Genomic DNA, 11,768 nt, shown 5'->3' on the forward strand with positions numbered 1-11,768 from the left:
TAAAGAATCGTGAACAACAGGCTCAATAAGTGTACGTTATATGAGGCATACTGTAAATAACTAACTGAGAACGTGCCTGGTATGTTAACGTAACACATTATGGTAAGAGTCATTCAAATAACTATAACATATAGAACATGCTATACGTTTACCAAACAATCTGTCACTCCTAATCGCTAAATCCCATGAAATCTTATACGTCTAGTCTCTTACGTGAATGAGCTAAATAATATTATTTGATATTTTACGGTAATGTGTTAATAATTTCACACATAAGTCGCTCCTGAGTATAAGTCGCACCCCCGGCCAAAATATGAAAAAAACTGCGATTTATAATCCGAAAAATACGGTATGTCAGTTAGTCTAGCAGCTCCACCTGCTGTGGTAGTATTGTATGTAAATAGTCTACTATTGTTACTCTATTTGCTGATATTCATCTATTATAGAGTCATAAAAAATCATATTTACTAGATGAAGCCTTCTAAATTCAATCTCATCACATTTATTTTTTTATTCATGTTTATATCCAGAAAATTAGTTGGGTCTGAATTGATTAAGTCCTCTGCCTGTTGCTACCAAGTAGTGCAATATAGTAGTCCTCCATTGTTTCAATACAAACTATGAATCTATGAAATTCCACATGAGCCACACAATTGTTATTGAGCAAAAGTTCATACCAAATCAATAACATAAGGTCTCATCCAGGCGCTAACAGTTGTCACTCTCCTCTGACGCAGTGCCTCCGCCTCCTGACTCACACCTTCAACAGCGAGTACAACCAGTTGGTGAACAGCATCAGCGACTGCAAGGTGAGACATGTCACAACCGCACCAGAACGCTGACGTCACATGTTGTCACGCTCGGTCGCCAACATCCGTCTTCCCTTCTCAGCTCTCCGACATCTCTCCGATCGGACGTGACCTGTCGGTGACCAGCTTCAGCAGCGCCACCCTCACACCTTCCTCCACCTGCCCATCTCTGTCAGACTCCCGCTGTGGCTCTGTAGAACAGAAGTAAATCTGTTGTGCTTGTGCAGTCAGCGACCAGTCTGGAGATGTTCAACTTTTACTGACAGTTTTGTGTTTTTCTACCCAAGGACACCAGAGAACTGCTCCCGTGCGTCCAGCCCTTCCTGCTCGGATTATGAAAACTTCCCGATGGTTCCCACACTGGAGGCGTCCTACCTGGCCCGTGCTGGGAAGAACGAATTCCTCAACTTGGTGCCTGATATTGAAGAAATGAGGCCAGGGTAAGAGTTGCCATGAAGCCCATGACTTAATAGATATGACATCTTTATGTGGCGTGATTTAAAGGCTATGTAGTAGACTCAGCTCATATTTTTGCTCTCTATTAGATCTGTCGTGTCCAAGAAGGGTTTCCTGAGCTTCATGGAGCCCAGGTCCAACTCGTGGGTGAAACACTTTGTGGTCGTGCGGCGGCCTTATGTCTTCATCTACAACAGCGACAAGGACCCAGTGGAGCGAGGTGTCCTTAACCTTTCCACAGCGCAGGTGGAATACAGTGAAGACCAGCAAGCCATGCTCAAGGTAGATTTTCCAGTGAATAAATGTTTACTTTGACCTTTGCACCTTAGATACCGGAATACATACAATTGTAGGGCACCAGCATTTATGTGGGCTACCAGGAAAATTATTTCACTGTTTTTTTTTGTATTGTAATACAATACAATGGTACCTCAACTTACGATTACTTTAGTTTAAAAAAGTAGTTACTTGACAGCCCTAATTGTTACACGTTGCTTTTCCTGCTTCAAAACAAAAATAAGTTTTGATTATACAGTTGATGTGCACGTTTGAGCATCACTCAGAGATCGACACCATCCTGCCCTCCAAGCACCGGAACTGAGAACGTAGTGCACAGGACGAAAAGCAGACGACCAAATTAGAGAAACAAACCATACAAAATATGTCCTACCTGTTAGGACACAAGCTGCAGCCACACACACGGCCAAAAACTTTTATTCATGAAATATATTGAGAAGCTGCAGATGCTGTGTTTGACGTGTTTCGGTTTGTTTGGTCTCCTGACTCAACAAACGCGACATTTGAGCATTACCTTTGATACACGAGACACATCTAATGCTTGTTGTCGAGTCTGACCTGTCCGGTCCATCCATCCATCCATCTTCAACCGCTTATCCGGAATCGGGTCGCGGGGACAGCAGCTCCAGCAAAGACCCCCAGACTTCCCTCTCCAGAGCAACATTTGCGACTTCCCCCTGGGGAATCCCGAAGCGTTCCCAGGTCCGGTCCGTCACCTAAATATGTCCGTGTGCAGCATAAACAACTATTTTCCAGTTCCTATTGTTACACAACACAGACGCACGCAGCTCGTGGGAGACACTTACAAAGGTGTCTCCCCAAAGTATATGCTGAACAGTTTTATTACATTGTTTCATAAAACTACTTTAGTTTTTTATAGTGCATTCTAGGGCTGTGAATCTTTGGGTGTCCCACGACTCGATTAAATATCGATTCTTGGGGTCACGATTCGATTCAAAATCAAATTTTTTTCAATTCAACACGATTCTCAAATCAGAAACGATTTTTTTCCCGATTCAAAATGATTCTCTATTCATTCAATACATAGGATTTCAGCAGGATCTACCCCAGTCTGCTGACATGCAAGCAGAGTAGTAGATTTTTGTAAAAAGCTTTTATAATTGTAAAGGACAATGTTTTATCAACTGATTGCAATAATGTAAATTTGTTTTAACTATTAAATGAACCAAAAATATGACTTATTTTATCTTTGTGAAAATATTGGACACAGTGTGTTGTCAAGTTTATGAGATGCGATGCAAGTGTAAGCCACAGTGACACTATTTATTTTATTTTTTAAATTTTTATAAATGTCTAATGATAATGTCAATGAGGGATTTTTAATCACTGCTATGTTGAAATTGTAACGAATTTTAATACTGTTGTTGATAATATTCATTTTTGTTTCACTACTTTTGGTTTGTTCTGTGTCGTGTTTGTGTCTCCTCTCAATTGCTCTGTTTATTGCAGTTCTGAGTGTCGGGTTTGTTTTTGGAATTGGATTGCATTGTTATGGTATTGCTGTGTATTGTTTTGTTGGATTGATTAATTAAAAAAACAAAAACAAATTTTTTTAGAAATAAAAATAAAATAGATTTTTTTTAAATGAGAATCGATTCTGACTCGCACAACGTGACAATCGCGATTCAAATTCGAATAGATTTTTTCCCACACCCCTAGTGCATTCTATTGTATTGTTTTTCAAACAATATTTAGTAAGACATGTTAAAATGTTGCTGTTTTGGGAGGGCTAAGCACGGATTAAAATTATTTTAATTAATTTCAATGGGCGGGGCTGATTTGAGATACAAGTGTTTAGAGTTATGAGACCAGTCGTAGAACTAATTGTGCTCGAGTCGTACGTTTGGGTACTACTGTATCTCTAACAATTGCAATGTACCAGAGCCCTAAATGAAGCATTATAAAATCATGCACCTGGCGCACAATTTTAGCCAGCTTGTAAGCCCAACAACACAGTTGAACTGTGGAAAAAGATGCATCAGCTTCTTACAGTCACTGAATAAATTGCCTGCGTTTTCCCCCTCCAAAAAATGGTGGGATCTGTGATTATCTCAGGTGTGGACATTTCAATATTGAGCTCGCTGATGCTCATCAAAACAGCAGCACCTACTGAGACTAGGATTTTGGTCACAAGGTCCCTGCGTCATATTAAAGGCACTCTTTATTTCTATGTTAAGTAGAGACACACATTTAGAGTCAGAGTCCAGTCTGTGCTCCCATTGCAGTGTTGTTTTTGTCCATTATTTAGTTTTATACTACATGCACTCAGATACGTTTCCACCCAGTCTGCCTTTGTACAGCCTGCCTAAGTGCTTGTTGTTGTCCCTATAAAAGTATTTTTATTTGGTTTAGTAAAACTAGTTTTACATGTAATATAAAGTGTGTCATAAATCCCTGGTAATGTAATGGTACGCACTTCTGCCTCTCATGGCAGAGGTTATGGGTTTGATTCCCGGCCAGGGTTGTATCATGTAATGCATTTGGTGTCAAAACGAAGCCAAAACCTCTCATGCTCTTGACTTGCTGTGGAAAAAAAATTGTGTATACAGTACAGTATAGCAAATATTTGTTAAGAAATAAATATATTATTATTATGTATATATTATAGTATTCATAATATGATTCCCATAAAAATAATTGGGTGTGTAAAAATGGAATTACAAATAAATAAATTAGAGCTGTCAAAAATATTGAAAAATCACCAAAAATGATTGCAATAATCATGTAAGTAGGCAGATTAATCACACAATTTATTTTGACCGCTGATGCTCCCTTACCTTGAAAGTGGCGCAAGTTGCCATACTGTCAGTGATCAGGTCAATGCATACATCAGTGCAAAGATGACTGGTGTGCTCCGCTGGAAAATTTCACTTCAAAGTAAACTCTGACTGGTCTTTAAATAAAACTGTTATCAAGTTTTGAACAGATAAATGACTTGCATTTAAGTAAAACATTTTAAAATCGTTCCTGTATGACATTTGGGACGGTATAGCTCGGTTGGTAGAGTGGCCGTGCCAGCAACTTGAGGGTTGCAGGTTCGATCCCCACTTCCGCCATCCTAGTCACTGCCGTTGTGTCCTTGGGCAAGACACTTTACCCACCTGCTCCCAGTGCCATTCACACTGGTTTAATTGTAACTTAGATATTGGGTTTCACAATGTAAAGCGCTTTGAGTCACTTGAGAAAAAGCGTTATATAAATGTAATTCACTTCACTTCTGACGGTAAAATTGCATTTATGTCCAAATATTTAGTTGTTTTTTTTTTTAAGTTAATTTAAATTACGCAAATGATTAATAACTTAAAATGACCGGTTATCATTATCAAACCAAATTTAAAAGTGTGATGCATTTGATTAAAAAAAATATCATTTGATAACACTAAAATTAATAGAAATATATTCCTCCGCCCTTATAAACGCCATGAGGTTATAAACGTGGTCGTCATAGTGAAGAAGGAGCTGAGCCAGAAGGCAAAGCTTTCGATTCACCGGTTGATCTACGTTTCCATCCTCACCTATGGTTATGAGCTTTGAGTTATGACCGAAAGGACAACCTCACAGGTTCAAGTGGCCGAAATGAGTTTTCTCCATCAGGTAGCAGGACTATCCTTTAGAGATGGGGTGAGAAGCTCTAAGCGGAAGAAGATGGATGGATAGATGGAGGTTATAAACACTATGCAGTGTTTCCCATAAACTGCCAAGATACCTGTGGCGGTGGGGGCGTGGCTATGGGCATGGTCACCATGACATCATCGAGTAATTTGCATAATTTATCACAATGATATGATTTTCTCTAAAAAGGCTCAAAAAATGTATACTTACTAATTAATAATAAGTTTTGTTTTAAACGTCCATCCAGCCATCCATCCATCCATTTTACAATATAATTACAACACTTTATGTACATAATTATATACAGATTTGAACAATTCACTGAAATATATTTATTAATTGTGGTTCTTACAAAAATATATATCTTATAAAATATAAAAGCTAAAATGTCTCTTAAAGCTCTGCCCCTTTAATTAGTGCATACTAAATAATTTAACTTTAGCCTACTACTACAACCATATTATTTACCAGCAACATAAAGTGAAACAGAGGCAGAGGTGTCCTGCCACAGTCAGTAACAAATAAACAGAAAACAGTAGTGGTCAAATACAAATAAGGCAACAAGAGAAGTATCCTACACTTCTCTTTGGAAAGTAAATCTGAACAGCCTATATGGGCATCTACATCAACTACATGATTTGCCTGAGAAGCTGGACAGGACAAAAAAATGTATTTAATTTTTTAAATTTTTTTTTAAATTTTTTAATTTTTTTTATTTGTGGTGGACGTAATTCTTTCGTGGCGGGCCGCCACAAATAAATGAATGTGTGGGAAACACTGCTATTATAACCTCCACCATTATAGGAGGAGGTCATGTGTTGCTAGGCAGAAATTGTTTTAAAAAAAAAAAACAATTGTCCAAAAATAATGTCAAATGACATTTCAGTGTGTTGTTTTCTTGCAGACACCCAACACGTTTGCTGTGTGCACGAAGCACAGAGGGATCCTCCTGCAGGCCAACAACGAAAAAGACATGAACGACTGGCTGTACGCTTTTAACCCTCTGCTTGCGGGAACCATCAGGTATGCACACTTCTAGCATTCATTGAATGATGTATAACAATAGTATGAATAACAATAGGTTTTCCTTTAGGTCCAAGCTGGCAAGGAGGCGTAGTGGTCTCATCAAGAACTGAAGAGGACACCGCAAGCTTCGATCTTTTTTAAAAAAAAATAAATAAAAAAAAACGGGAAAAAAAACGCCTTTGAACAAACCAAGTGTTAACACCTAATAATCATTGTGATTCTTGGCAGTTTTCTCTTGTAAGTAGACTTGTGGCTTTAAAGTCTCCTTTCCTGCGACTAAACGTTTGACAAAAGACCTCCTCACACCTTCCGACAAGCCGATTTAGCGCTCCTCCCCTCCCCCCGTATCGATCCTCTGTCTTTTGCTTTCTTCACAACAACATTTTGTTCTGCTTTGCTGTCTTTCACCCCTGCGTCGCTTAACTAGTAGCATGTCGTAATAGTCTACTCGTGTGCACGATTCTGCAGATAATGTTTGTCGGGCCACTCATTTTCCGTTTGCCAATCATGTGTAATAACGTCCCATCAGTGTTATTTGTCTCCCGTCTTTTGTTTTGTTTGTTGAAATAATTGCCGCATGATAAGAGCAGCCGTCCTCAGGAGAACACACAGTTTGCTTACTGATAACAAGTCATGAAGGGAACATATATGATATTTAATCGCTCCAAGGAATGCTTCTGCAAAATCTTGTCGGTACAATTGCTGCTAAAGTGAATAAGATTTGCTTCAGGTTACTGCCTCTTTCTAACATAAACACCTAGGCCCCTTCTCCTGTAACTATCTAGATAACATTCATAACAAACACGGTGTTGAGGTTCACATCTCAGAGAGAGCCACAATGTGTAAATAAACAGCTCTCTCTCTGAGTGATAACTAACAATCATGCATGGATAAAAGTGTCAACAAAGAATATGGTTTGATGAAGGAAGAGGATCTTATATCATGTGCGCACATTGATAACTGGTCTGAGGTCAGTGAGCGTTTTGGGCTCAGCCTGCTTTTTATGTTTGTTTGTTTTTTTAGGTTGCATCCATTTAATGTCACTGTGTCGACGCCACATGTTATATCTATTCTTCTCACTATTATGTTGCTATTGTTACAATTACACGTTTCATAATTGAACAGGGAAGTTTTATTGCAATATTTGAGTTTTTAACCTAATTTTGCACATGTGAACACAATATAGCAAGACAAGTACCGATCTTTTTATTTTTATAAAAGCACATATCAAAGCTACACTGGATGGCTGTTACTCAGAAACGTTGAAAGAAGAGATACTAAGGGACACAATATACACAGTTTCTTTATCCAGGCTATGGTAGTATAAAAACAATTACAATTAATTAGTTCTGTGCAACATATGCACTTTTGGCGCCCTCTTTTCTATGTGAAGGGTGCAGATGGGCGTTATTTAACTCTGGCCAACCAACCAGTAGTTGCCTGCTGCACAATGAATACATTTGTGTGAAATGAAGGTCAACAAAGGGACTAAAATGTGTCGACTTTTCTCAAAAGTAATCATTTGTCCCCAGGTCAGCCAACCTGCTGGGTATGAAATGTGATCACTTAGGAGAACAGCTTTTTCTTGCCAGGGCAGGTTTTTTTTTTCACATGAGTGGCTAATTTGCAGAGTTCTTGTGTATTTATTGTTTGCAATGTACATATTAGTTTGCAGATCTTTGCACATAATAAAAAAAAAAGGTTAAACTAACTTATATTTTAAAAATCTGTGGTTTAGTTGCTCTTTAACCAAATGATGGCGTGGCAGTCGAATGTATTGTGAAGATGTGCGTAAAAAACAAGCAAAAGGGGGGTAAAAAATAAGAAAAATGGAACCTGTTTTTCCTTGTTGGGGACACTGGGTCGCATGATTGCTTCCTTTTTTCATTAGAAAAGGGAATAAAGCAAACGTCTGCCTGGGTTTGCAAATACATTTACTCACTACTCATGCTAGCCAGCCATAAGGTCTTTATTTGTCTTATATCAGGGAATATAATAATAGGTAGCTAGTGATATGAAGATGACTAACTATTGTTTGTGCTTCATCACTTCGACACATTTCCGTTGATGCCTTTTTAAACCGAACAAGCTTCCCCTCTTGGCAATTATTATTATCCCTATGGATCACTAAAAGTAAAAAAGGCAACCATTAACACTGTACATTGTTTTTTTTTGTTTTCATACTTATTTTGTAAATATATGTGTTGTACTGAGCTTGAATTAAAAAAAATGTAAATATGTTGACTGTATTTGTAATAATTATAATCCATTCGCTGTATAGCATATAGATGTGTCATGCAGATATACTAATAATTATAATCTGTGTACGGTAACCCTGCACCATTGGTCTGTTTAGTGAATGAGGAAACAATAAAAGTGCAAATTAGCAGAACGAGTGAGGCCTGTTTTTCTTTTCCTGGGTGCAAGCAACAGCTTTTGCTTGTACAGTAAGGCTTTATTTCTACTAGAATTATATATATATACACTATATTGCCAAAAGTATTTGGCCACCTGCCTTGACTCACTTATGAACTCGAAGTGCCATTCCATTCCTAACCCATAGGGTTCAATATGATGTCGGTCCACCTTTTGCAGCTACTACAGCTTCAACTCTTCTGGTTGCGAAGTGTGTTTATAGAAATTTTCGACCATTCTTCCAAAAGGGCATTGATGAGGTCACACAGATGTTGGTCGAGAAGGCCTGGCTCTCAGTCTCCGTTCTAATTCATCCCAAAGGTGTTCTATCGGGTTCAGGTCAGGACTCTGTGCAGGCCAGTCAAGTTCATCCACACCAGACTCTTGTCATCCATTTCTTTATGGACTTTGCTTTGTGCACTGGTGCACAGTCATGTTGGAAGAGGAAGGGCCCCGCTCCAAACTGTTCTAACATGGTTGGGAGCATGGAATTGTCCAAAATGTTTTGGTATCTTGGAGCATTCAAAGTTAATTTCACTGGAAATAAGGGGCCAAGCCCAACTCCTGAAAAACAACCCCACACCATAATTCCTCCGCCACCAAATTTCACACTCAGCACAATGCAGTCCGAAGTGTACCGTTCTCCTGGCAACCTCCAAACCCAGACTCGTCCATCAGATTGCCAGATGTAAAAGTGTGATTAATCACTCCAGAGAACGCGTCTCCACTGCTAGAGTCCAGTGGCAACATGCTTTACAACACTGCATCCCACGCTTTGCATTGGACTTGGTGATGTATGGCTTAGATGCAGCTGCCCGGCCATGGAAACCCATTCCGTGAAGCTCTCTGTGTACTGTACGTGGGCTAATTGGAAGGTCACATTAAGTTTGGAGCTCTGTAGCAACTGACTGCGCAGAAAGTCGGCGACCTCTTTGCACTATGCGCTTCAGCATTCGCTGACCCCTCTCGTCAGTTTACGTGGCCTACCACTTGGTGGCTGAGTTGCTGTTGTTCTTGTAATAAAGCCGACAGTTGACTTTGGAATATTTAGGAGCGAGGAAATTTCCACGATTGGATTTGTTGCACAGGTGGCATCCTATGACAGTTCCACTCTGGAAATCACTGAGCTCCTGAGAGCGGCCCATTCTTTCACAAATGTTTGTAGAAACAGTCTTCATGCCTAAGTGCTTGATTTTATACACCTGTGGCCAGGCCAAGTGATTAGGACACCTGATTATCATCATTTGGATGGGGGCCAAATACTTTTGGCAATATAGTGTATATATTTATGTTTATATAAGTATAAATATATGGTGGTTTTCAGTCATTTTCTGGAGTTAATAGAAAGGGTTACGGTGCGTTAAACTGTATCAAAACATCTGCTGTGTGAGAAGAACAGAGGACATTTTGTGTGATTTAATACCCTGATAACATTCCCTGCAGAAATAATATTGGTCCTAAACTAGTCATAAGATCAGAAGAGAACAATATACAATAGGATGTATTCAGTATGAGTACAAAGCATATACAGCAATTTAATTTGTATAGAGTCAGGTCATAATATTGTACAGTTTTACTATGTGCAACCACTCATGTACATATTAGGGTTCCAACTAGTGAATATTTGAATAGTCGACCAGTCAGGGATGATTTGTTCCAACCCAGAATGTTGAAAAAGCCATATTGGACCAAAAATACAAAAAAAAATCTGTCTGAAGCCGCAAAAAATTAAAAGCCTTATATAAGTGTTATAATGAAGACAACACATGATGTAAGTTAAGTTAAGTTAAAGTACCAATGATAGTCACACACACACTAGGTGTGGTGAAATTTTTCCTCTGCATTTGACCCATCTCCTTGTTCACCCCCTGGGAGGTGAGGGGAGCAGTGAGCAGCAGCTGTGCTGCGCCCGGGAATAATTTTTGGTGATTTAACCCCCAATTCCAACCCTTGATGCTGAGTGGCAAGCAGGGAGGTACTGGGTCCCATTTGTATAGTCTTCGTACGTGTCCATATTAGCTATATTAGCCTACTATCAAAGGCTGGCGCAAATCTTCGTTGACAGAAATGTTGTATTTTAATTTTTATTCTACACATTTTTGCAACATTGGAAATCATTAGTAAAATGGAGGCTTGTCAGAGGATGAGATAACTTCTGGAAATGACTGGCTCAGAATGGCCAAAAGGTATAGATGTGTGTGTCAAGTTAAAGAAACGGCAGGCTGTCTTCTTCTAATGGATTTACTACAATCTTTGCAAGCCGGGTAACGTTTGCTGTGGTCTGGAACAACATGGCACACAAACATGATGATGCAATATGTACATACAACTAGCATAAACAGCACGTTAGCATTGATTAGCTTGCAGTCATGGACTGACCAAATATGCCTGATAAGCACTCCAGCAAATCAATAAAATCAACAAAGCTCACCTTTTGTGCATTCACGCACAGTATAGTGAAGTGAAGTGAAGTGAATTATATTTATATAGCGCTTTTCTCTAGTGACTCAAAGCGCTTTACATAGTGAAAACCCAATATCTAAGTTACATTTAAACCAGTGTGGGTGGCACTGAGAGCAGGTGGTTAAAGTGTCTTGCCCAAGGACACAACGGCAGTGACTAGGATGGCGGAAGCGGGAATCGAACCTGCAACCCTCAGGTTGATGGCACGGCCACTCTACCAACCGAGCTATACCGCCCCGTATAAAATGTTTGGTGGACAAAATGAGACAAAGAAGGAGTGGCATAAAACACGTCTTTCTGTGGCAGCGTCTGAGAAAGTTGTACATGTAAACAAACTACGATGGGTTCAAGGATAGCTGAAATTAGTAAGACAAAATGGTGCTTTCCAAATACTCTCATCAGGGAAGCATGTATAACATAAAAAGTGGGATTTCTAACAAATAGGAAGGTTTGTGTCATGTGTTTCTCTACAGAAAATACATTAAAACAAAAAGCATATTTTTTTTCTTCATCTTTTTCCATTTTCACACATCTATTAAAGAGGTCCAGTGAGCCACTAGGGCGGCGCTAAATAGCCGCAAGCATTGCTGACCCCCGCACTAGACAAACAAGCCAAACTTAGTTTTAACTCATTTTTTAAAATCTATTATATAGTACATTCAAATGTAA

General features: G+C 39.1%; 1 protein-coding gene across 22 annotated transcripts in view; it reads left to right on the forward strand.

The window, feature by feature from the left end:
• Positions 1 to 8,459, forward strand: part of kif1b (kinesin family member 1B) — a 99,545-nt gene extending 91,086 nt beyond the window's left edge. For all 22 annotated transcript variants that reach the window (XM_062054307.1, XM_062054313.1, XM_062054311.1 and 19 more), the window contains 6 exons: positions 738 to 809; positions 892 to 1,013; positions 1,097 to 1,249; positions 1,355 to 1,547; positions 6,100 to 6,218; positions 6,289 to 8,459. In XM_062054307.1, the coding sequence (XP_061910291.1) occupies positions 738 to 809; positions 892 to 1,013; positions 1,097 to 1,249; positions 1,355 to 1,547; positions 6,100 to 6,218; positions 6,289 to 6,331 (702 nt within the window). In that variant the 3' untranslated portion in view covers positions 6,332 to 8,459. The remainder of the gene's footprint in view (positions 1 to 737; positions 810 to 891; positions 1,014 to 1,096; positions 1,250 to 1,354; positions 1,548 to 6,099; positions 6,219 to 6,288) is intronic.
• The last annotated feature ends 3,309 nt before the right edge of the window (positions 8,460 to 11,768 follow it).

This window comes from Entelurus aequoreus, linkage group LG07 (genome assembly GCF_033978785.1).
Source record: "Entelurus aequoreus isolate RoL-2023_Sb linkage group LG07, RoL_Eaeq_v1.1, whole genome shotgun sequence".
Taxonomy (NCBI): domain Eukaryota; kingdom Metazoa; phylum Chordata; class Actinopteri; order Syngnathiformes; family Syngnathidae; genus Entelurus; species Entelurus aequoreus.